Here is a 24,466-nt window from a genome sequence, read left to right as displayed (position 1 = left end):
CACAGGGCCATCCGTTGGGGTATACCACTGGCAGCACAAGAGTGACACCGCAGAGATTCACACACGGCTGCTCCTCAAAGTCAGTTTCCCCTCACACAGTCTCAGGAGACCTGCGCCACATACACACTCATGAAAGGTGTGAAAATCTGATTTCCCAAAAAGGATCGGTAATTCTCTGTGAGGGTGGAAGCCGCAATCAATAAATCATTGCTAAGTAGATTGTAAAGAAAAAAAAAATTATTCCCCCTCGGTATCAGTGCATTAGGATTCTCCGGAGGATGGATGAGGCGAGATGGGGGTGTGAGACAATCTCAATAAAGAAGAGGCAAATCATACCTTTGGCATTCATCTGGACTCTGGCAAGCAGCTGTCAGCGGGGTGAAGACGGACCAGGAGAGTCGACTCATATCTGAGGGATTTATCTAGCCACCAAGTCCAGGAATGTCTGGAAATATACAAGGCCAACAAGCTTATTGACTGTGTTTAAACATGCATGAACACAGCTTTGTATGTATCATTTTCACATTGTGATTTTGATCTCTCTGTTCGGATCAGTAACTGTATAATATGAGGTAAAAGTGGCATTTTATGGTATTTTATCCATCTACTATTTGATGAAAGTTGCCTTACCAGTGGCGACATTATTGCTGCATGCATGTTAATGTCCGTAAGAATCAAAAAGTATAATAATAATAATAATAATAATAATAATGATAGTAATAATGAAAAATACAACCATCTGAGAGGGGCCACTCTGCTTAAGTATTTTCATGTACATATCATGTTTGTCATTCCTTGAACTCGATCTGTCTTTGGTAAAAGTGCTTTTAGGGTTTTTCCTCCTTCATCTTGGTCTGAGCTGCAGGTTAAACTGGAGTATTTTTTAGCTTGGAAGACTTTAAAAACAGAATTAAGGATCATTTGATTAGTGAATGCACCTGTCTTATTGCTGAATGTGCCTAAGTTATTGTTAGATTAATTTTCTGCTTGTTTTAGTCAGTAGTTTTCTCTGTATGTGAAACTTTTCATGCTGCTGTTCTTAGTCTGTCTGTTCTGTATGTGAAACTTTTTATGCTGCTGTCTTAGCCAGGACTCCCTTGTAAAAGAGATTTTGTATCTCAATGGGATAACTTCCTGGTAAAATAAAGGTTAAATTAGAAAAAAAAAATCTATTTTTATTTTAATTGGGAGTTGCTGTTTTAAACTATGAATTAATAATATAACACTAAATTGTTCATTATAAAAATGCATTGCATTTCATGTTTATCATGTGTTTTTTTTTGTATGGAAAATCTCTATCATGCAAAGTAACTAACTTAGCTGTCACATATATCAAGTGTATTAAAAGGCACAATATCAGTGAGTTGTAACTAAAAAGTGAAATAAATGAAATAGGCTTACTCAAAAATAGCACAGGAAGTACGTAAAAATATACTTCAGCAGTTTAAATGTATTAAACTTTTCCACCAGTGTAGTTTCTTCCATCACAGCAGCCATTCACAGTTTTAATCAATTTGTAGAAAGTTTTAAAGGCTATAAGTCATGAGTTAATTTACTGTGTTTGGCACCCGTTCAAATTGTTTAAGTTTGCCTGATAAAACCTCTGTGAAGGTTTGATTTGTGGCTTTAGGAATATCGAACCTTTACTTGGCGCACATGTGATACGTGTTGGAAACATGCTAACGGCTAAAGTTAATTTAGCTAACGTTAGGCTATGTATACAGTTTAAAAATGAACTCATTTCCACCAACTTGCTAGTTAAATGTCTAAACATGAGCAGAATTGAATTGTTATAAGTTAAAAACGAGCAAACGCCACTCCAACTGGCGGAAAAGCTTTGGAAACATATAAATACCACGACAAGAAAACACTATGGTCTCACCTGCCGTTAATTGATATAACTTTTCTTTTCAACGGCCGGCGTCTTCCATCTGTCAGAAACACTTCAATACCCATGGTGCTTTGCGGGTTTGATTCAGTCATGTGATTTAACTTATGACAGAAGAAGCAGGCTTCGAAAACAAGCATCAATTTTTTGTTTAAAGATATTTTGACATGAAACAAACCTAACAGCGGTATTTTAGACCTTTAATATGCACCTTCTACACAGGTATTGAAATATCACAACCATTCTGTTCGGATACAGCGCATTACAATGGCGGAAGTGGAGGAGCAGGTAAGCATCATGCTAACGTTAGCTGGCTAATGTTGATGTTTTTTACGCAAACCCAAGAAAATATATTAGAGTTGTGATATGGGATTAATGTCAACCGCCCGTTGGTTTCATTTAGCTTGCAATCTAGCTGTTTCTGTCGTATAGAAAGCATACATTTGCGATGTGATAATAGTTTTGCATGGATTTGATATCTGTATGATGCATTTTGTAAATACGACATTTTAGCTGTGTTGCCCTGGCTTGTCTCCAGAGTCTGTGCAAGCTATTAATATGCCACTACTGTATGCTTTGGTGTTGTAATATTGACAGACATAAAGTCACAGATTGTTAAAGTCCTTTCAAAATGTTCCTTTATTCAGGACAGAAAACCAAGTGAGGAATTCACAGATGAGTCTGAGGTAAGAAACACTTAAGCATCACTTTGTGCTGCTCTTTCTTTCTAATACAAAAAGACAAAGTTTGAGAGGAAGGAGAGATAGATGTATTTTTAAGATTGTGTGAAAAGTTGCACCTAAAATATTGCACCAGTATGTCAGTGTTGAGATGAATCAACAGCATCATATTGTCCATGACAGGGGTGTGCATAGTTCTGTCAAGCATGGGTGATTTTTGAACTCAAATAAAGCTTGCTGCGTACTGAAAGGACTTTAATACATAGCCTGCCTTTATCAACACAGTCTGATCCCAGAGGGATCTTTGTCAAGTTTTGAGAGGTGTCAAACACTCATGAATTACAGATAGCTTTCCCGATCCATCAATATTATGACTGAGCTTGGGCATGTTAAAGTACACTTGTGCTTGGGAGAATCACAAGTAGGCTAAATAAAACATAGCTTTACACATAAGCTTGGCAGGAAGGGGAGATTGTCTTTATAGGAAGCAGAGAATAGAATGAAATATCAGGGAAAGGCTGCAGTGGATGCTTGCACCTCTCAGAAGAAACAGTTAAGAGTGGGCAGAGGGAAACAGGTGAAAACTCCAGACTTGTAAATAGAAAGAGCTCCTACATCCTGTTTTCTGTCTCTGCAGAGTGTTCTGTACTGTAAAACATGAACACTCACTGAGAAACAAGCACAAGGGACTCTGGGATTGTGTGTTTTCGAGTGGCTGCAACTAATTTCTTAAAATTCTCAAGTATAATGTAGCTTGCCTGGTGTTACCTGATTGTCAACAGCCTCCCTAGAGTAAGAGCGTGTGTGCTCTACACTCTGCTACTTGCAGAAAACCAGAGTAGTGTAACAATTTGTCAAAATTGTGGATCTTGAAACTCAGAGGCGTACTCTTTACTGGCTTTGTAATTTGGCCCGTCTTGTCTGATTTGTAATAACATGATACAGTCAAAGCCAACGGTGAGTGGTTTTGCTTGGGCTTGTTTTGATGCCTGCAGGACCTTTTATTTTAACTTTGGAGTGCAGTGGAACAAGCCTTTAATAGTAGAGGAAACATAATAATAGTATGGTAAATGAGTTTTTGAAAAACTACTTAATCACTTTACTACTAGAAACACGAATCAGACTTTCTTGACATATTCACACCGGGGATTCAGACGAATCATCGGCCAATAAGGATCCTCCTGATTTTTACTCTTCATTTCTCTATTTACTTCTTTCATTACACTAACATGATATGTATCCATTCCTAACTTTATTTTAGGTGACAATAGTTCAGTTTTTTAACTAGGTGAACAGTTGTCTGACATTTTGATTGGGGAAATTTGTGCATTGCAGTTGCTCAATACAAACTAGACGTATGAAGAAATATAGAAAATATAAATAGAGTAAAATATGTTAATTATAGGCCTACATACAGACTATGTAAAAACTGTGAATTATATACACACTGAATTGTATACATTTAGTCTAACAACCTGCGGTGACTTGTATACATTTAATGTAACATTTAAAGTAGGAGTCTGAGTGTCAGACAGTCAGATGGATGAGCTGAAAAGTTTGATGGCCACATGCAGGAATGACTTCCTGTGTCGTTCTGTGGTGCATCTTGGGGGATTGAGTCTTGCACTGAACGTGCTTCTGTGCCTAACCAACACATCATGGAGCGGGTGGGAGACATTGCCCAAGATGACACTTAACTTTGACAGCATCCCTGACAGCTCCACCCCCATAACGTCACTGGCCTTGCAGATCAGTTTGTTCAGTCTGTTGGCGTCAGCTGCCCTCAGCCTGCTGCCCGAGCACACAACAGCAAACAGGAAAGCACTAGCCACCACAGATATGATGGCTACACTACCAAAAAGCAGCAAAGTGTTTTAGTCATTAAAACATGCTGAGGTGTGGGGCGGAGAGGAGTTATTGTTTACTCAATATTGAGTGAGATAAAGCCTTAACACACATCTGTAAGTAGTGTAGTCTTTCTTGTTTATGTGAAGAATCTTATTATAACCACAAGGTATTGAACACAAAGGTTGAAAGAGTTTAACTCATAAAAAATGTTTTTATCTAAAACATTCAAAAAGGTGTCCTCATAAGAAAAGACTGTCTTACATGTCTGTGCAAAATCTCTCATGTGTTAAAGAGGGGGCTGGGATCAGTTGTCTTTTAGGTGTGGCTGAAACTAACAACTATTTACATTGTCAAATAATCTTTCATTTATTTTCTCGATAACTTAAAGGAGCAATTCTCCCCTGTAAAAAGCTACTGTCAGTCAAAGCTGGTGTTCTCTGTAGTCGATAGAAGCAATAATATTTGAAATTGGCGCCATAGCTGTGGAGAAAGTTGTACAAACAGCTCGTGGTTTCGCCCATTCTATATTCCTACAACACCCAGCATGCTTTGCGCCCCTCCCTCTGAAAGGAACGGCCCAGCAAGAGACGCTGGAATGAAATACAACTGTTTTCCAGTCAAGGACGTTGATCACTGCAGGCAATGGCTCAGAGCAGTACAGAATCCGAAGTACGACGAGAATATACCGGTGGATCGTCTAAAAAATCTTCAGGCCTGCAGTCCACATTTCAAACCTGACGATTTTAATCGAGACATGACATCAGAGGCGGGCGTCCTAGATTGAGGAAGTGTAGTTTAGCAAGCTCAACCTCCGCCAGACTACGTAAAACACGTCATCTGGCTGAGGTTTCCCAGGGCCCATTGGAGAAGCGGATAGCCATAATGGCATTAGCTCCCCATAATAACATGATAGGACTGAGGTTGAAAATTGGCGAACTGGCCCTTTTAATTAGTTTTTTGGTCTATAAAAAGTCAGAAAATGGTGTATCATGTCGGTCAGGTGGCGTCTCCAAAGGTCCTTTTTCTTTAAATATTCACATTTAAGAGGCTGTAACGGAGAGTTTCTTTAAAATCCACCAAAAGCGATTAAAATATTTGACAATCAATTCAATATTTGTCAAAAAAATGTTCCTTCAAGGCCATAGTATTCACATTATTTCCACCAAAAGAAGCACCTGTGTTTGTCAAGTTTCTTCTCTCATCTATTGAGGTTTTTCCTATTATTTGTCAACCATCTGTACATTGTGTTTGAAAGTGAAAGAAAGCGAGGAGTATAATTGAAAGAGGACTCCTCATTGTAGACAGAAGACTTGGTTCAGGCTGTTAAATGTGGCACAAATGGCTACAACACAAAGACCAACTCAGTAGTTGGCAAAACAAAAGAGAACTCACAAGAGATGGCGAAAGTTTGAAAATGGGTAGTTTCTCTGTGGGGATGAAGTTTGCCTTTGTTGTTTGATGCACCGTTAAACCCGTGACAAATGCCCTCGCATCAGAAATCTCACAAGCAGAATACACAGGAAATAGCCTGGATATGGCGTTGTTGAGTGGGAAAGGATTGTTTTTGAAAATAACATTTTTTCCACGCTATTGTCCCCCACCTCCCACCCAGCAGCACATAATGGCAGACAATGTTTTGAGTTGATGCACCCTCTGGGCAGCCACAGACTGTGCAGCATTGGTTATAAACTGAATTATGGGTAATATTCAGGCTGTGACTGGCCGCAAATGTCGGCTCACGCAGAAAAAGTGTAACACAGTAGAATACCCTAAGTTTGCTTTATAAAATGACTAAATTCGTGTTTGTCACCGGGGATGAAAAAATACTTCATGCTGCATTTCACGCGAGGTAATGGAAATTTGTGTTTGTGCATATTTCTCCTGATACACACAAGACATGTGAATGTTTGTTTTCTTGATATAACAGTAGGATTATATTGTCATATAAAAAGCAAAGTGGATGTTGAGTAAGTAAAAAGAAGATAATTGAGGACATAATATCTACATTAGGGGTGGGATTCGCAGGGTAACTCACGATACGATACGCGATACGTGGGTTATGATAACAATATATCACGATACAGCGATTCTGCATTAATTGCAAGAGAATCCTATAATGATGCATCACAATATCTGATTAACTGAAGAATACGAAATGCACCTGAAAAGCTAAAGTTCAGAAATAATGTATTTATTTACTGCAATTTTGGTGTCAGTTTCACAGAACTTAAGATTTAAGATGAAACAATGATGCGTGAGTCCAACTGGCAGGGAGATCTGTTTAGAGCACTATATTTTTTTAACTTAAAGAGCAGCTCCAGTCATATTTAAGACATATAAAATGCTCTGCTTGAAATAATAAATTGTGTCTGATATGTTTTTTTGGCAAAATACGTTTGATTACCTTCCAAGGCATCTCCTCCTTCTCCCTCATTAAAAATTCCTCAATCTACATAGTCCCCGCCCACTATGCACATTTCCAACCGCCCCTTTAACGTTAGTTGTCAGTTGTGAGTTTGCAAAAATTGCGATGACGGTTACAGCTGCCTTGCGCATCGCCAAAGTGGTTGCCATAGGTTACACATAATGATATGCATAGCTTCACCCCGTCCATTAACGGGATTGGCTCCTGAGGTTTGTGACGTCAAAAACCTGCCAATCTGAAAACGTGTTGTTCAGCCTGTCCTTGGTACACTGCAGTTTAAAAGCAGACAGGCCCAGCCATGGAGATGACTGCTTGTCCCTGATATGTCTTGTAGCTCATGAAAAACACCACATGGAGATGTTTACACGGTTAAACACTTGATTTTCACTGGAGGGGGTCTTATTGATATTTGGCGCCAGCCTATCGATAATTGCATTGCACGAGTCAGGATGACGATAAATCGCAGTATCAATGTTTTGTAACATTAACTTTTAGTTAGCAAAAAAAGAAAATTATACTACAGAGCTGGGTGATCTTCCAGAATTCTGTTGAATATATAATTAACAATTTATGATAATAAGAAAAATGTATCTTCATGTCCATGCGTCCTCATGAACCAAACACACAAATCGAGAACCCAAGCCTAAACCGTAAATGGACTGTCCTTTATATAGCACTTTTCTAGTCTTCTGACCACTCAAAGTGCTTTTATACTACATGTCACATTCACCCTTTCACACACTGATGGCAGAGTCTACGATGCCAATCTCCAATCAGGATCTATGGATAGTCACACACCGAAAGCTATGCCTTCCGGAGCTATTTTGGGTTCAGTGTCTTGCCCAAGGACACCTCGACATGTGGACTGTCACAGTCAGGGATCGAACTGCCAACCTTCCAATTGAGGAACGACCAATGCCACAGCTGCAAAAAACATTGCTCAAATGCACCATATTCCATAGAGCCCCTTTTAAGTGGACTTGAATCGGAAACATTAAGTAGTTTCAGCCCCTGATTCTCACTTGTTTTACTTAATGGCTTTTCTTACGATGTTTTTTTTGAGGAGACCGTGCTTTTGTAATGTAATGTGTATGTAATGTAGCCCACCTTACAAGTCCACCTTCTCAACCAGGAGGAGGACAGCGAGGAGGAGCCCAAGCTGAAGTACGAGAGGCTCTCCAACGGAGTGACGGAAATCCTCCAGAAGGATGCAGCCAGCTGTATGACCGTCCATGACAAGGTAGAGGTTATAATCCACACACCACAAGGACATTTCAATCTCCAGTCTGCCCATCTCAAACACACATTTCACATTATTCATGTACACATTTGAGAGATGTCCTCTTCAAAGTTGGTTTTCATCCCCTCTGTTCAATCTGCAGAGGCAGCCCATTCTTTTCTCACCTCCCCCTGCTTTTCCTCTCAGGGAGGTGCATCAAAAGACACCAGCCGCCATTGTCTTCCCTCTTTTTATTCCCACTCTTACATATTTTTCGCTCCTCTCCACTCTTTGTCGAATGTTGATATTTTTTAAGAGGGCCACTCTCTGTGAGATGGTTAATCGTTGTGGCACCAGAGGCACACATGCACGCCTGAGCAGAGCAAGAAGTCATAGCCAGTTATGTCTTCTCACCTGATGTTTTATTAACCGCTATTGATTTTCATTTATTTATTTTTACTTTGAGGATTTGGTCCCCCTTGTTTTTTTAACCTCAAAATAGCAACCCTGCCACAGCGAGAGACGTTGCTTTGCTGAAATTCTAAATTTGATCTGACTGTCTTTCTTCCTGGGATTTCTGTGCTTGTGTACCTCCTGCCATCCAGCTACCTGTGTGGTCACACCGACCCCCTCCGCCGAGGCAAACTCCCACAGCCTTAAAGCCACCGACAGCACATATTGCCTTATGTTGCCTCATATTTTAAGTGTCTGAATCGGAATTTCATTTGAACAATTCCATTCTGATAAATCCCTTTAAAAGTCGCTCCGCCTCACAAGGTTGAACCCTTTATTTATTTATTTTTGGTTATTTTATTTGGGGAGATTGCAGGGGCTCTGTCTGACATGCTCAGCTGTGCCTGTAAATATAAGCATTTCATTATAGACTGCACTGAAGCATGGTGGGCTCGCCGCACATCCACATGCTGGTCTAGAAGGGAGGGGGATTAGGAGGAGGGCATGGAGCAGGGGCTGGGGTGGAAGAACACACACTTAATCTAATGCCAAAAGCCCCCCGTTTCTATAATTTTTTTGTCCCAGTGGACTCACGTACACACACACGTAAATTCACACATGCACTCTTGTTGAAGCACACAACAGAAACCAGTTGCTGCTCAGTAGAAATAATAGCTCTGTGCTGGGCAGGGAGGTGATTAGGTTGCATGGGGAGCATGGGAAGAAGTCAGATGTACAGTGCATTTATTATGCTTAAGCATTTTAATTTGAAGGGAGAAAAAATGCCATTTCACACTGTATGCTTTAATAAATAGGGCTTTACCACCCCCTGCAATTTCACAGTTTTGCCTCCAAGCCCACCCAATCCCCACTCTGCCCAAGTCGCTCGCTCCAGCTCCAGGAAGTATTTTTTATCCCCTTCCACAGCCTTCATCAGATTTTTTTTCCTTAAAATCTTGAATTTGTTTCAAATGTCTTCTGGTTTAATTTACATGACATTTGTCCTCTTTCAGTTCCTTGCCCTAGGTACACATTTTGGAAAGGTCTTCCTGCTGGACATCCAAGGAAATGTAACGCAGAAGTTTGAAATAGTGAGTACATAATCCATCAGATTACAATGCCAAAGCTATTCAGGCCTACTGGAACATGTGATTCACTTTAAGCCATTATTAAGACTAATGTCTATGTTAATAATAATACTAATGAACTGAAATGAAATACTAATGAATAATTAATACTAACACAAAATTACTTTAATCTGTCCAATACTTTTTTTTCATATAAAACAGCCTCTGCTCTGCTTTGTGCTTAATGCTAATTAGCAAGCGTTAGCATGCCTACACACTCAACTAAGATAATAAACATGGTAAACATTACATGTTATTAAATGTATCTTTATTAATACTAACTAATTTAGCATAAGTATGCTAACATTGTCATGACATGGCTCCCTGCTAGCTAAAGCTTTACGCTAACAGCTTCTCAGCGCTCCTTTCACGACTGTAGACTTGTTTATTTGTGTTAAGCTAGGAAAGAAATATGTTAAAGCCATTTAATTTTAGTTGTCCTGTGTTGTTTCTTTATTAAGTACCCTACCAAAAGAAGGAAGGTCTTTTTCTCGAATTGTAGTTTTTAGCTAATCCACAGTATCCACGCTTATCATTCGCTAACACTGAGATTAGCTGTCCCCCTGTTTAAAGTTTACATGCCAAGATAAGTTATATAACTGCTGGATGTAAGAGTTTTGTTGATCTTATTAGCATAATTCCCTGTAAAAAAAACAAAAAACATATAGCGGTAAGTATATAACCCAATATGCCGAACTATTCCTTATTGTTCTGTCAAATCTCTAAAAACCAGCAGAAGCGCTAATGTTAGCTAGCATAGAGACATTTACGTGTTAGATTAATAAACAGCAATCTGTTTCGGTCCCATTACTAAACTTACCCTAGTATTAATATCCTCTCACTTTATCGAAGGAGAGGAATTGACCTGAACAATAATTTAATCTGCGAGTCAAAAAACGTTCGGCAATCAAGGCTGATTCGGCCGGCACAAAGGGGCAGTTTTACATGACTGTACCTCCACTGGTGCTTCTAACTGAAGTGTCCCTGCTGAGCACATTGATTCAAGTGCTACTCACCTAAAGAACTTACTGCCAGTTATCAGTCGTTACCTGAAAGAAACAAAGACGGTGTTTCACAGAAGAGACACAGCTGAGTTCTGCCTGATGGACTTGTGACACAGATTCTAAATGAGCCGGACTGAAATCAGCGATAAGCATAAAAATAATTTTATTATGTGTGTCAATTACCCTGGTGAACCTAATCTAATGGAGAATTGTAAATATAAGATACAAAGACCCTTTTGGGAGGATGTTTAATTAACATTGACCATAGTTTATGGCATTTGGTTGATCCTTTTGTCTCAAGAGCTCTCTAGTGTCGTGCGTGTCTAAAATATAAAGGTTCCATGAAACAGCTAGCAGGGTGCTGTTTGTTTTTTTATGCGTTTCCTTTAAAAACAAGAATTCAGGAAGGAATATTTATTGGCGTTTCAAGTGTATTACTGAATCTATATTTAAGCAATATCACACGAGAGGGAGTGATGTACTGAATATCAGCACTGCTGTGATTCATAGGTACAAGGCAGCAGGTGCTAATATTCAGTTCAACAGTACGACCTCGAGTGTGAGATTGCTTTTACACAACAGTTATACAAGTGGCAAGTAGTAAAAAGTAATAATCAACAACTCAACTAGCTCCACAACTTGACTGAAACTTGGCTGTTGTTGCCAAGCAACCCAAACATTCTCCTGCACTCTTGCTACTTTGTGTCTAAAAGTGACCACAGAGCAGCTACTTTGCATGATGAACATTTATCTGTATGTTTAATTTATCAAGCAATTAGCGAAATACAGTTAGTCCTCTGGATTGAGTGATTGGAGCCGCATTCCAAGCAATGGTCTGTTCTTAATAACAACGGTCTGCTATCGAGAAATAACAGACCTCGGAATGCCGTAATTAACCAATCAGAATCGAGTATTTAAGACAGCCGTGTTATAATATAGAATATTGCGAAATGTGGGAACATTGGACACATGAACAACCCGTTACTGCTAGCTAGCTAGTAGGTCCTGTGTGTAAAGGGGGAGGGATTTAAGAATTGACGAAAACAATTAATTGGATGAAAGATTAGTACACGCCCCCAAGTGCAGGATGAGTCATCCAGGAAATTACAAACAAACAATTAAAAATACCTATAAAAAAAAAATAACTTTTTTAATTGTTGTGACAGATGCTGTTGTTTTGGTGATATTGGGCAACAAATATGTGATTTAGTCTCTGTGGTTTGGACAGGGAGTGCCAACTTTTGCATTGTCTTTTCACTTAGTGGGCTTAAATGTCAGGCAGCATCATTTGGAAAGCCACAGAGATATGTATTCGCCTGTCTCTAAAAAAGAGATGCCTTGATATTGTGTCTCCGCAGAGTTCAGTGAAGATCAACCAGATCAGTCTGGATGAAAGTGGAGAGCATGTGGGCATCTGCTCCGAGGATGGGAAGGTGAGATCTCTCTGCTCATCACCGCCGGTTACTGATCCCTGGGCCTCCCGGATAAAAAAAAAAATCAACAATCAGTGCTCCTCATCTTTTATAATTCATCCTCAGCTTCACATAAAACTTATCTTATCAAACTTTATGCTAATGATGTGGAACTCTGAAGTGTTTGGTGGAGAATTTTTAAGGCGGCAGTAGAAGCATTAATCTGAAGTTTTATCATCACCACATCTACACATAAGCCCATCTTTTTTTCATGATGCTGGAATTTATAAAAAGCTTGTACCAATTTTGAAGAGTAGGGGGAAAGGATTGCACTCAGATCCGTTGAGCTGTCAGTCAGCCATCAGCCGTCTATGGATACCCTCTCCATGTTCTCCACCTTGCTGTTATCTTGTCTCTACTCATCATTACCACCATCCTTCATGGATTTCTAAGTAAAGATATGCTCTCTGATATCACCCCCCTCCTCCCCCTCTTACTTCCAGCACTCTGGTGGCAAAAGCGAGATCTTGTCGCACAAAAAAGTGGAGCAGACAATTAAAATCAATGCTATAGCAATTGTTGCCCTCAACCAATTCACTTGGCTGTTAATCCTTTGAAATCTAACTTAATCCTTAATCGCTGGTGCGCTTAAAAAAAACAGATTGCATCAGACTTTTTTTATTCCCCTACTTTTTTAGGCCCGGTGTCATGTGCTCTAATAGTACATTATGGTTTGTTGTAGCCGACTGTGGTCGAGTCCGAGATGAGGTCTCGTGTTTCTAAACCCTGCAGGGTTCAAAGAATCAACTTGTCCACTAATTGGTGACCCAGCGGAGAAGTAGGGAGCCAATCAAAGTCTTTTTCTGACCACAATTCCCCCCGCTGGCCTCGGATAGTTGCAGAGGCAGCAATTAAAGGAGACATTTTGAGTTATTCACCTTCGCTTTCCGTTCTGCCGTCTCATCTCTGTTTCAGGTTCAAGTGTTCGGACTGTATACGAGAGAGGGCTTCCATGAGAACTTTGACTGTCCCATCAAAGTGAGTTCATTTCAATGTATTTCCTAACGTGGACGTATTTTAGCTATGCAGTCGATTTTCTGTTATTCTAAAGTGTTTTGTTTATACATATTTATACATATTTTCCTCCTGAAACGAACAAGCCGTTTTGCCATTCAAAGGTTAGATCTTAGCCACCTTTGGTATTTGGAGTGACTGCGTAGCCCCTCCCCCAAGTGTGCGATCCCATGTAGGGGAGGGGCCACACTGCACTGTCACTCCAAAGTTGTGGAAAACATGGCTGCTCTAGGATCGGTTATTCGGCCTTATATGTACGAGCCAGAATCGCCAAGGTTCTGCGTAGAAACCTGCAGCTGTTCTGAACGGCCCGTTTCAGAGGCGACCTTTTTAAACATGTCATTCTGGAAAAACACGGAATAATGCAGTTTTCACTTTTTCACTGTGAACAATAAACACCCAAACATGTAAACCATGCAAAATGTGAGAATATCCATTTAAACGATACGGCCCCTTTAAGTGTCCTGACTTGCATCTGTTTTGATTACCTGCAATATAACATAGTTTTAAAGCTGAAAAATGATGAAACCTTCACAGTCTAAGCTGCCACTCATGTATTGTTTTGCAGGTGGTGGCTTTACACCCTCAGTTCACCAGATCAAACTACAAACAGTTTGTCACCGGGGGAAACAAGGTGGGTTCGAGCACTACTTTTTACCTGTGCAGTCATTATGTACAGCTTTCGACATTTCCTGCCACAAAAAATCCTCCTGATTGTGTCCGTTGAAACCGGAACCTGCAAACCTTTCCACTTTGGCCCGGCTGAAGGCGACGCACGGGCCTTTTGTCTGGTGTGAAAGGCTCTTACTCCTCTGTCTCTTTGCTGGAGTGCTTTTGGGGAGAGCTGCCCATTTTCACAAAGTGCTGTTCGCTCAACAGTGTTTGAAAGGCAATGCTTCACAAGCACAGCAAGTAGATGTCATTATCAAGAGGCAACATAGTCTTAGGATTTCCGGGCCCATGCGGCGATCTATTTCCTGAAAGTTGTCTCTGGTAGGTATGTCACTCCGGAAGGTGAAAGTGGTATAGACATTAGATTTGTTTATTTGGTGTTAATGCACCTACCTTCTACCACATGCCAATTACAGGAGCAGCTCAGAAGTGGCGTCATGGATGAAAACCTTCCATAAATAAAGTAAACTGACATTTATACAACAGGGTCGACGAAAAACAACTTTTTTATGAAACCCCATTGTTAGTGTTACTTTGCCATTTTCTTTCAATTGCCGCTGATTCCTCTCAGTTCCAAGTTGTGAAGGCCTCCACAATGTGCCTGTGATGAAAATCAATAAGCCTCAACGGGAGCCACATCCTGTCAAAGGAAATTCAATTTTGTCTCCACAGTTCTTTTGTCATATCATCTCTTTGTAGAGCAAACTGTTTATTAACATAGCCCAACTGCTGAATTAAAGAGCCTATACAACCTTCTCTCGGCATCCTTGGTAATATTATGCTCTTTTTTGTATCAGTTTATATAGTAAGGACAGTAACAATGCGGGGAATGTGAATGAAAGGCTTTGTCCTCTGCGGCACGTACAATACAAGGCCTGAGCATTAAACAGCAGTTTATAAAGTAGTTCTGCGGCCTCCTTGATGCCACATTGCAACCTCACACAACAGTCTCACTGAGCTTCCAGACATCTAAAGTATACAGGAAAGTGTAATGTGTTAATTTGTCTCTATGCTTACAGTAATTGCACAATTCTGTGTAAGCAGTAGAAATCACAATGGCAGGAAGAAACATCCAGAAAAATCCAGCTTATAATTTATTTCTTCATGTCTTCTTCTTGCAAATTTCCTGAAGCATATAAACTGTAAAATGACTTCTTCCGCCGTTGAATGTGAAGCTAATGTGCAGCTTTCTCACTCACGTGGAGTCTTGTGAACAATTTGTCTTCATTGTCTTTGTGTCTCAATGCTCTGAAGTGGAATTAAAATACTTAAATCAGGTTTTACTTCATCAATTGCGGCGTTACAAGAAAGTTTCCAGCTTAAATCTACAAGGCAGTTTTTATCATCTCACCACACACATCTGCCGTGTGGCTGCTCCTGTGCGATGTCATGTTCATCTACTGCCCTCTGCAGGCAGGGCGGCGCGACTGCACTCTGTTCATTTGAGAAGCCAACTGTTTGGTTTAACTGCTTACCTGTTTTCTTTTAAAGCTGCTTCTGTATGAAAGGAACTGGCTGAATCGCTGGAAGATGTCCGTTCTGCATGAAGGCGAGGGCTCCATCACAAACATCCAGTGGCGAGCTAACCTCATCGCCTGGGCCAACAATGTGGTGAGTGCTCGGTCACGCACCCGGATAAACAGAACATTGTGGTGAAGCCTTATTTTTTGACCTCATATCTGTTTGTTAGGGAGTTAAAATCTATGACATCAGCACGAAGCAGCGGATCACTAATGTGCTGCGGGATAACGTCAGCCTGAGGCCAGACATGTACCCCTGCAGCCTGTGTTGGAAAGACAACACCACCCTCATCGTCGGCTGGGGCACTTCCATTAAGGTGTGATGCTCTTCTATTCAAAGTCATCAGTCTTCATAAAAACCAGCTGTTCCAGTGTTCACTTTATGTTTTTATTTGTCCTCAGATTTGTGTTGTGAAAGAGCGAAATCCTACTGAGATGAGAGATCTGCCCAGCCGCTATGTGGAGATCGGTATGAATTACACTGCATGTTGAAATAAATCTACTTATAGAGCACTTTTTAGCTAAATTACTAAGTCCTTTACAGCATAAAGCCTGAGCAGGAAACAGGAACAAGAATGAAAACTAGATGAGACGTCTCTGTAAAGGTTCTCAGTCATCCAGGTCATGGTAATTCAAAGTGAATCATAAAGGGGCAACTGGACTTGAAGTTCTTGAAGACGTTTAAGCCTCTCATCCGAAAGGCTTCTTCAGTTCTGAACTGACTAGAGGACGGAGCTACAACGACGAAGAAGCTTGGACGACTCTCCCTTGCGATTACACATCTATAAGCATACTAATGACTTACAGAGGCTCATATTTCTAGCTCTGAACTGAAGAAGCCTTTCGAATGAGAACCTTCAAGAACTTCAACCAAGTCCAGTTGCCCCTTTTTGGATTAAGCCTTGAATTAAATGAGACAAATAAAAATACAGCAAGAGGCAGCAAAGGTATTTATGTTGGTGATAATGATGCAGCATCCTTTTAACAACGCAGATGAGTAGCAGAAGTCGATAAGAACATGGCTCCTTGTCTTCTTCCTAAAAAGCTGCTGTCTTGAAGATACAGAAAGACATATAAAGAAAGTTCTTATGTGACCACTTTGTTCTTGTTCCCAACCTATTAATGGATTCGATTTACTACAAGGAGATCCTTTCTGACTCTAAATTGCCCGTAGGTGCAAATTTGAGAGTGGAAGGTTGTTTGTCTCGACCAGTCCAGGGTGTACCCCGTCTCTCGCCCAACGACAGCTGGGATTGGCTCCAGCCCCCTTGCAGCCCTGAACAGGATCAGCAGTGTAGATTAGGGATAGGCCGGGCCGATTATCGGCGCCGATATTCGGCATTTTGATGCATATCGGCATCTGCCTTTTTTTTTAATCCGACGGCAGATAAGAGATCAATTTAAAACTGGGTTATTTTTGGTTATAAAGGCATTTAAACAAGTTAAGTGTTGGAGTTTGTATTATTCAAAATTTTGACGCCAATATTTTCACTTTACTGCAAATGAATATCGGCTTCAAACATCGGTTATCAGCCTCCTTGACTACCAATAATCGGTATCGGTATCGGCCCTGAAAAAACCATATCGGTCTATCTCTAGTGTAGATAATGGATGGATGGAAGATAATTTCTTTAAGTGTATTTGATCCTCTTGTTTGGTTTCTCTTTCTGTCTCGTTCAAACAGTGTCGGCGTTCGAGACTGAGTTTTTCATCAGCGGCCTGGCACCTCTGGCAGATCAGCTCGTCACCCTGTACTTTGTGAAGGAGAACTCTGATCACATGGTAATCATGACTTCTATTGCATATATATTTAATGAAAGAATATGTTGTTATTATTTTTGGGGCCTTTTATTGTAAAGGACAGCTGAAGAGAGACAGAAAATATGGGGGTAGAGAGTGAGGGATGACATGCACCAACCTGCGATAAATGCATCATGGACTGTAGCCTCTGATTATTGGGTGCCTGCTCTACCAACTGAGCTAAACCAGCGCCCCGAAAGAATATGCTTTTACTCTGTGTTTCTATGTGCATGCAGGATGAGGAGTTCCGTGCGCGGCCTCGCCTCGACATCATCCAGCCGCTCCCTGAGAGCTGCGAGGAGATCTCCTCCGACGCGCTGACAGTGCGCAACTTCCAAGACAACGAGTGCAGAGACTACCGCCTCGGTGAGACTATAAAACCCGCCCTCAGAGAAATGTCACGCAGCCTTTTACTGTGCTGTGATTTCATTATGCATCGAGCATCAAATGTCAGCAGAAAGAGGCATGAATGTATTTTCATTAACAGAGCATTCCGAGGGAGAGTCGCTCTTCTACATCATCAGTCCCAAAGACATCGTTGTGGCCAAAGAGCGAGACCAGGATGACCATATTGATTGGCTTCTTGAAAAGAAGAAATATGAGGTCGGTGCGGGTGGATTTTATGAATGCTACAAAAGGTTACAGTCTGCAATTATGGAGTTTAACTGTGTGTCCTGTCGCTGTGACAGGAGGCTCTGATGGCTGCAGAGATCAGCTTCAAAAACATCAAGAGGCACGATGTGCAGAAGATCGGCATGGCTTACATCAACCACTTAGTGGAGAAAGGAGACTATGACAGCGCTGCAAGGTGGCTGATTTAACCAGGATCCAAATTTAGTTTCACTGAAGTTACCATGGTTGCTGAAGGGATAACATTACATGTATTATTACCATACAGACCCAAGAGTGGAAAGTCTTATTTTTACAGAGTTACAAAATAAAATCTAATTTGTCAAACTACTAAATCTAAGGTGAAGAAAGAACTTGCATGTCCAGTGCTAACAAAGGCAGATAAAGCATGATTTTCTTGTTTGTTTTTCCTAAATTCAGGAAGTGTCAGAAGGTTCTTGGAAAGAACATGGAGCTGTGGGAAAATGAAGTGTACAGATTCAAGACCATCGGACAGTTGAAGGTACGTTTGGGGCTCCATTCGTCTGCTCCTTAAAAGAGCCGAAGTGTGGTCACAAATGAAGTATGATATGTAATACGTTCTCTTTATAGCATCATCTTTAATCAATTAAAACTCTACCTCTCTCTCATTTCAGGCGATCAGTCAGTATTTGCCCAGAGGAGACCTGCGTCTCAGACCGGCCATCTATGAAATGATCTTGCATGAATTTCTCAAAACTGACTATGAGGTATAGTCCACTGACATCATGTGACAAACTTCCTTCGGTTTGATTGCCAGCTAACCGTTTGTCCCTCATCCTGTGCTCTCCACAAAAGGGGTTTGCCACACTGATCCGGGAATGGCCTGGAGAGCTTTATAACAACATGGCCATCGTTCAGGCGGTCACCGATCACCTGAAGAGGGACCCCACCAACAGAACGCTGCTCACCACGCTGGCTGAACTGTGAGTGAACTTTAGTGATTTATATAAAGGGATGTTTTCAAACAGAAGTTGCCAGTTTTAAGTATTACAACAAAATCAACAAGTTTACATCTTCTGCATCATTTGAGACACATTAGTACAAAGATCAGGATTAAACTCTCGGATCTAGACTGGAGTTTGTAATCAACTTCTTTAAAGTGATATTCTCAAAGTTCTCAGTTTCGTTCTATTTAGCGGCACCTAATGATGATAAAAAGGTATTATGGGCACATACGTCCCACATAACCTATCATCCACCGTTGGCTCCCTTTGTCACAGTTGTAACTCTTGATTTTCCTGGCTGACGGTCGCTTTCCTTTTCAGACTGTTTGCCTTCATCTGAGCGTCGAGTTTGTTTCTTTTTCTTTGGAGTTTCACTTATTTTTGAAGTTGTATCTGTAGTCATCGATCTTTTCTGTGTTTGTTCAGCCATAGTAGATTACTGTTTACTCGCAACACTTGTAGAGAGCGGAAAAGCAGCCGCTTAGCTCCGCCTACCCTCTCTGGCAGACCAACCACTGCTGGCTGATGGAAAACGCATCACTAACTGGGCGCCGCTTGTGATTTTTTTCCGCGAATGTCGCCACAGACACCCAGTCTGTAATAATACTATATACTGCAACTGCAAAGGCTTTCATCAGTGGGCCATAGGCTGAGTCACCATTGTGTTACCTCATTCGGTGATAGACGGTGACTAAACAGACGTTTATTTGCATAAAAATCTTCAAGATTTCAAAATTTCAAGACTGGACAAATCTTGGTTGCACAATATTTGATGCATTCACTGAAGGGCTTTTAGCGTTCAAGGATTTTAAATTACATGAAAATAACTGCGAAAAAAAGTGTATGCAAAATCAAATTTTACAAAGTAACTTGTGTTGTTGATTGCAGCTACACTTATGATCAGCGGTACGACAGAGCCTTGGAGATCTACCTGAGACTGAGGCACAAAGATGTTTACCAGCTGATCCACAAACACAACCTGTTCGCCTCCATAGAAGACAAGATCGTGCTCCTCATGGACTTTGACAAAGAGGTAAAAGCCTCATCATGGTCTGAAAAATGATTAATGTCCTATTTTAATGCTTAGTCATTGTAGGATCTGTTATACAATGTTATAATCGACATAGACAATGATAATCTAAGTAATACATTCTCTTAATGTACTCTGTCAGAAAGCCGTTGACATGCTTCTGGACAATGAAGACAAGATATCGGTGAGTGAACCTTCAGTCTTTCAGTAAGTGTCTGATGAACATCCACTCGTAGCTGATCCTGTTTCTCTTCTCTGCTCACAGACAGACAGGGTGGTGGAAGAGCTAGCAGACAGGCCGGAGCTTCTGCATGTGGTGAGTGTGGATAACTTTTAATACAACCATAATAACACTCAATTTGAGCTGATTTGACTCATCTTTTTCCCCTGCAGTACCTCCATAAACTGTTCAAGCGGGACCACCACAAAGGCCAGAAATACCACGAGAGACAGATTGGCCTGTATGCCGAATACGACCGACCAAACCTGTTGCCTTTCCTGAGAGATAGCACGCACTGCCCGCTCGAAAAGGTACATGTTACATGTTAGCCTACTGCAAGTTTCCAGAAGCTACAGGACATGAATTATGTTGTCTCCTCTTTTTCTCTCAGGCTCTCGAGGTTTGTCAGCAGAGGAACTTTGTAGAGGAGACCGTCTTCCTGCTCAGTAAGTGTTTTGTTAAAGATACATTTCTGTTCCCAAGTGTTTCCAACCATGTCCAAACCCAGAGAAATCCTGGTAACAGTGCTTTTTATTTGGCTGCCTTGGAAGCACAGGTTACTTTACATAAAAAGCAAATTAGGAGCGAACTGTTTACGTTAGCGAACATAACTTGCAGCTGTTTTACAAGAAAGAAATGACATGATATGTTCAAAGGGAATAAATGTAACGTGAAGTAGCTCAGCCCTGAACAGGATTTCTGCCTGAGTCACGTCAGAGGTTTTCATCAGCAGTGGTGGCCGAGGACAACAGCTCCCGTGATCCCACGCTACTTCAACTTATTCATAAACAAACATCTTTTGTTTATGTTTTGCCTTCCTTCTTGTAATGTCCTTCCTGCATGTTGCTCCCAGGCAGGATGGGGAACTGCAGACGAGCGCTGCAGATGATCATGGAGGAGCTGGAGGACGTGGACAAGGCCATCGAGTTTGCCAAAGAGCAGGACGATGCAGAGCTGTGGGAGGACCTCATCTCTTACTCTATTGACAAACCACGTACGAGACAGTGTTTCCTATTGACTCGGTTATTCAAATTCTCTGCCTGGCATTTTCTCATTTTCATTATTTTTTCCTGTGCCTTCTATGTGTCTGCTTTTTCCCCAGCATTCATCACCGGCCTCCTCAATAACATTGGTACTCACGTGGATCCCATCCTGCTCATCCATCGCATTAAGGAGGGCATGGAGATCCCAAACCTCAGAGACTCACTAGTTAAAATCCTCCAGGACTACAATCTGCAGGTTAGACTCTTAAATGAGCTTAAATGTTCTTTAACTGAAGTGGTTATGAAGGAGAAATAAACTTGTTCTTGTTTGACTTCTACATGATTAAGTAGTAGAACAGATGTGAACGCTGTTACGAGTGTAGCTTGTGTTCAGTAAAATAAAAGATAAAAAGAATAACAAGATAAACATCAAAGCATCAATAAATAATTCAAAACACAAGTGTTGGTTAAATGCCTGAGTTAAATAACAAATACCAGCACGCTCAGTTGGGGGTGCAAAATAATGTATTTTATTCTTTTCACCATGAAGAATAAAATAATACATGCATCATTTAGCTCCATTTAGAAATGATGCATCACTCTTGCAGTAATTAGGTTAATTTAAGGGGAACATTAAAGCATTATAAGAATGAAATTTCAAACTATCCATCATGTTGTTTTTGTCTTTTCTTGTCTTAGATTCTTCTGAGGGAAGGATGCAAGAAGATCCTAGTAGCAGACTCCCTCTCCCTGCTCCAGAAGATGCACCGCACACAGATGAGAGGAGTCCGGGTGGATGGTGGGTGCACTTTTCTTGCGTTCACAAAGCACAAGAAATACAGGATCAAGTCATTAAGAAGTGTACTCATACAAGTATCTGTTTTCTTTTCAGAGGAGAACATTTGTGAATCGTGTCATGCTCTGATATTACCGTCAGGTTGGTTTTCCATGTAGTTGTATCCAAGTGTTTTAATAATTTGTTGCATTTGAAAGTTGCTCATTTTCTATCAAACTTGTGTTTCAGACATGGCCAAGCCCTTTAATGTGGTGGTGTTTCACTGCAGACACATGTTTCACAAGGAATGTTTACCATCTGCAGGAACAGTGAGTAACTTCCCCTCAAATCTTTACACACTTTAAATCATTACACCATTGTCTTTTCATCATATCTTTCCCTATTTTATCTAATCTGAGACTTTCTAACGTAATTTGGCCGTCTGATATTGAGGTCTCTGTTACTTTCAGATTCCTGGGGTGCAGTTTTGTAACATCTGCAGTGCGAAGAGGCGCGGGCCAGGAAGTGGAATCCTTGAGATGAAAAAGTAACAGCTATTTATGCACTCACAATCTCATTACCGATGCTTTTATCTCTCTCCCCTGTTGCTTTCCCTTTACTGTCAGCTGTCAGTGAATTGATCAATGAATATCACTTTCCCTAAGCCACAGAACCGTACACTAGCAAAAATGCAAAACATTTATATTGGATTGTCTCTGTATATTTGCATTTAACTACTGTAAAGCGCTGCATTTGTTCTGCTTGCCGCTAATGTGATTTAGTGATGAAATGTCTGCAACGTCTGAAAAATAAAATCATATAAAAACTGCTGTTGTTAGTTCGTGTCTGATAATTGTGCATATCTTCTCTATAACCCAATTCAAGTCAGTGCTGTCAAGTCAGTCAATTAAAAATGTAAGAAAAATTGATTACAATTTTTCCACAGAGCATCTGGTAGAAACTTTACAACACTTTTGGTGTTTGGAGAAGAAGTCGATATGTTCTTGAAACTATACATTTGATGAGTGACTCAGCTTCCTGGCACCAGTGCTTTGGTAATTCCATTTCCCTCAGTCAAGTCAGACTGGACGGAGAGTGTTTTTATTTATCAGAGCTATTTGTACCAGATTCCATTTTAGAAAAGACTTAAATAACCAACATGTTAAATGTTCAAAAAGGGAAAAGCGTATTTTTAATGAAAGACTATCTGAAAACGTCAAAGTTACAGCTTACTGTTAGTCATAGTTGCACAAAATAGTCCCTAAACCTTAATAAAGATGATTGTGAATGCATCAAAAATGTACATGGACAGGTAAGTACTTGGTTTTGCCAGACTCACTCCCTTAGTTGACTGATATTAACGCTTGAATAGGTGCATTGAAGCACGTCTCCTATAGATAGAGCACATAAAGATGGCTTAAGGAAATATCATTTGTGGCATTCAGCTAAGACCTTTTAGGTTTGTGAAATTAGCGGATGTACTTTTATTTTTTTCACCTTCATGTTAACTGTCGGGATAACAATTGATTTTATTTTGTATCTATGTCTTGTTATTGGAAAGCTTAAATGAAACCTGTATCTTATAGGTTTGTAGGGGATATGCTTTATTTGTCACAAATATTTAGATTCATACAGTCTCATATTTGCCCTTATTTTTGCCTGGACACCGTTTGTTATTAACTTTTAACATTAACTGGACAGAGAAAATCCTTAATTTGTTAAGATCCAGCCACTACGATCTTTATTGGTTTGTATTGTTAGCCTCTGATAAATAAGTATTAATTTAAAAAGAGTAAAAAAACATCACTATACAAGTTCCAAAACTATCATCTCTACTTTTGTGTGCCTGGAGGGCTGCTACGTCACATCCGCCGTTTCCCTCCGGAAGTACAGTTAATTTTTATTCACAGGAAAAAAACAGCTGTTGTTGAAAAAGAAAACATCAAAGTGAGTTTCCTTGGCGCATGTCTTGCCCCTTTCTCATCGCAGACACAAGCACCGTAAGAACTACTCTTCACTCACTCTGTTCTGTCTCTCTGGATGATGTTATTGCCGACTTGAACCGCGAGTCTCGTCTCGCTCATTTGTTGCGAGTTGGCTGCTGCTAGCATTAGCTCCCACCGCTGTGGACTTCCAGCTAGCACACTAGCCACTCTTAGCTAGCTAACTGACCATTTCTGTTTCTGTCAACAAATCCTAGTGACTACAATCTCTGTCGTCTTTTAGACATTCGTTAAGGTAATTTATATAGATGGCGAGCGGTGAGTAAATGTGCATCGTACATTGTGTGACTCGCTAGCCTCCTTGTTTGCGATTTATCTGTTTATGTCCAACGTTAGCCTTGTTGCTTGTTTGGATTACCAGTTAACATTTTATTTATTTTGGAGTCATTATACTTAAAATAATATAACACTAGTCTTGCATGTACTTAAAAATTATGGACAGATCTGTATGATTTTTGTCATGTCATTTGAGAGCATCCTCTCGATTTAGGAGGACTACATTAGAATTTATCACTCCACCTTAAAGTTAAACTGCAGGATGATTTTACTCTTCTTTAACGAAGCAGTTAATAAGAATGAAGTTACATCTGCTCTGATGTCCGGGCTGTATCATGCTTCAGTTCATGTTGCAGCTATTTTGTTTTTTGTCTAATATTTTGACAGAATGCCAGCTCCAAAAGGAGGACCAGCTCCTCATGATTCTCAGCCTAAGATGAAGATGCTGGATGAGGATGGAGA

General features: G+C 40.5%; 1 protein-coding gene across 2 annotated transcripts; it reads left to right on the top strand.

Annotated features, from left to right (window-relative positions):
* Window positions 1–1,992: 1,992 nt before the first annotated feature.
* Window positions 1,993–22,550, top strand: vps41 (VPS41 subunit of HOPS complex). Of its 2 annotated transcripts, XM_069667160.1 has the most exons (28): window positions 1,993–2,176; window positions 2,536–2,574; window positions 7,974–8,081; window positions 9,527–9,604; window positions 12,003–12,077; window positions 13,032–13,094; window positions 13,699–13,764; window positions 15,294–15,413; window positions 15,493–15,639; window positions 15,725–15,791; window positions 17,007–17,104; window positions 17,359–17,488; window positions 17,610–17,725; window positions 17,812–17,930; window positions 18,173–18,254; window positions 18,388–18,480; window positions 18,569–18,696; window positions 19,606–19,750; window positions 19,890–19,931; window positions 20,013–20,063; window positions 20,141–20,278; window positions 20,359–20,413; window positions 20,821–20,961; window positions 21,070–21,206; window positions 21,650–21,749; window positions 21,843–21,887; window positions 21,975–22,054; window positions 22,196–22,550. In XM_069667160.1, the coding sequence occupies exons 1-28, from the start codon at window positions 2,156–2,158 to the stop codon at window positions 22,274–22,276; spliced, it is 2,565 nt and encodes an 854-aa protein (XP_069523261.1). In that variant the 5' UTR covers window positions 1,993–2,155; the 3' UTR covers window positions 22,277–22,550. The 2 variants fall into 2 exon arrangements, with proteins under 2 accessions (XP_069523261.1, XP_069523262.1); XM_069667161.1 differs by lacking the exon at window positions 2,536–2,574.
* Window positions 22,551–24,466: the final 1,916 nt, after the last annotated feature.

This window comes from Semicossyphus pulcher, unplaced genomic scaffold, assembly GCF_022749685.1.
Source record: "Semicossyphus pulcher isolate SPU_LCO1_2020_fin unplaced genomic scaffold, fSemPul1.0.p SCAF_18, whole genome shotgun sequence".
Lineage (NCBI taxonomy): Eukaryota > Metazoa > Chordata > Actinopteri > Labriformes > Labridae > Semicossyphus > Semicossyphus pulcher.
Note: the sequence above shows the minus strand (reverse complement) of the source record. Positions and strands in the feature narration are given on the sequence as shown.

Bases quoted from the DNA above. Each gene is read 5' to 3' on its own strand.
- vps41 (XM_069667160.1), top strand. From the start codon at position 2,156: ATGGCGGAAGTGGAGGAGCAG. The intron at 2,575-7,973 runs GTAAGAAACACT...CTTCTCAACCAG, and splicing joins AATTCACAGATGAGTCTGAG to GAGGAGGACAGCGAGGAGGA. The intron at 9,605-12,002 runs GTGAGTACATAA...GTGTCTCCGCAG, and splicing joins TAACGCAGAAGTTTGAAATA to AGTTCAGTGAAGATCAACCA.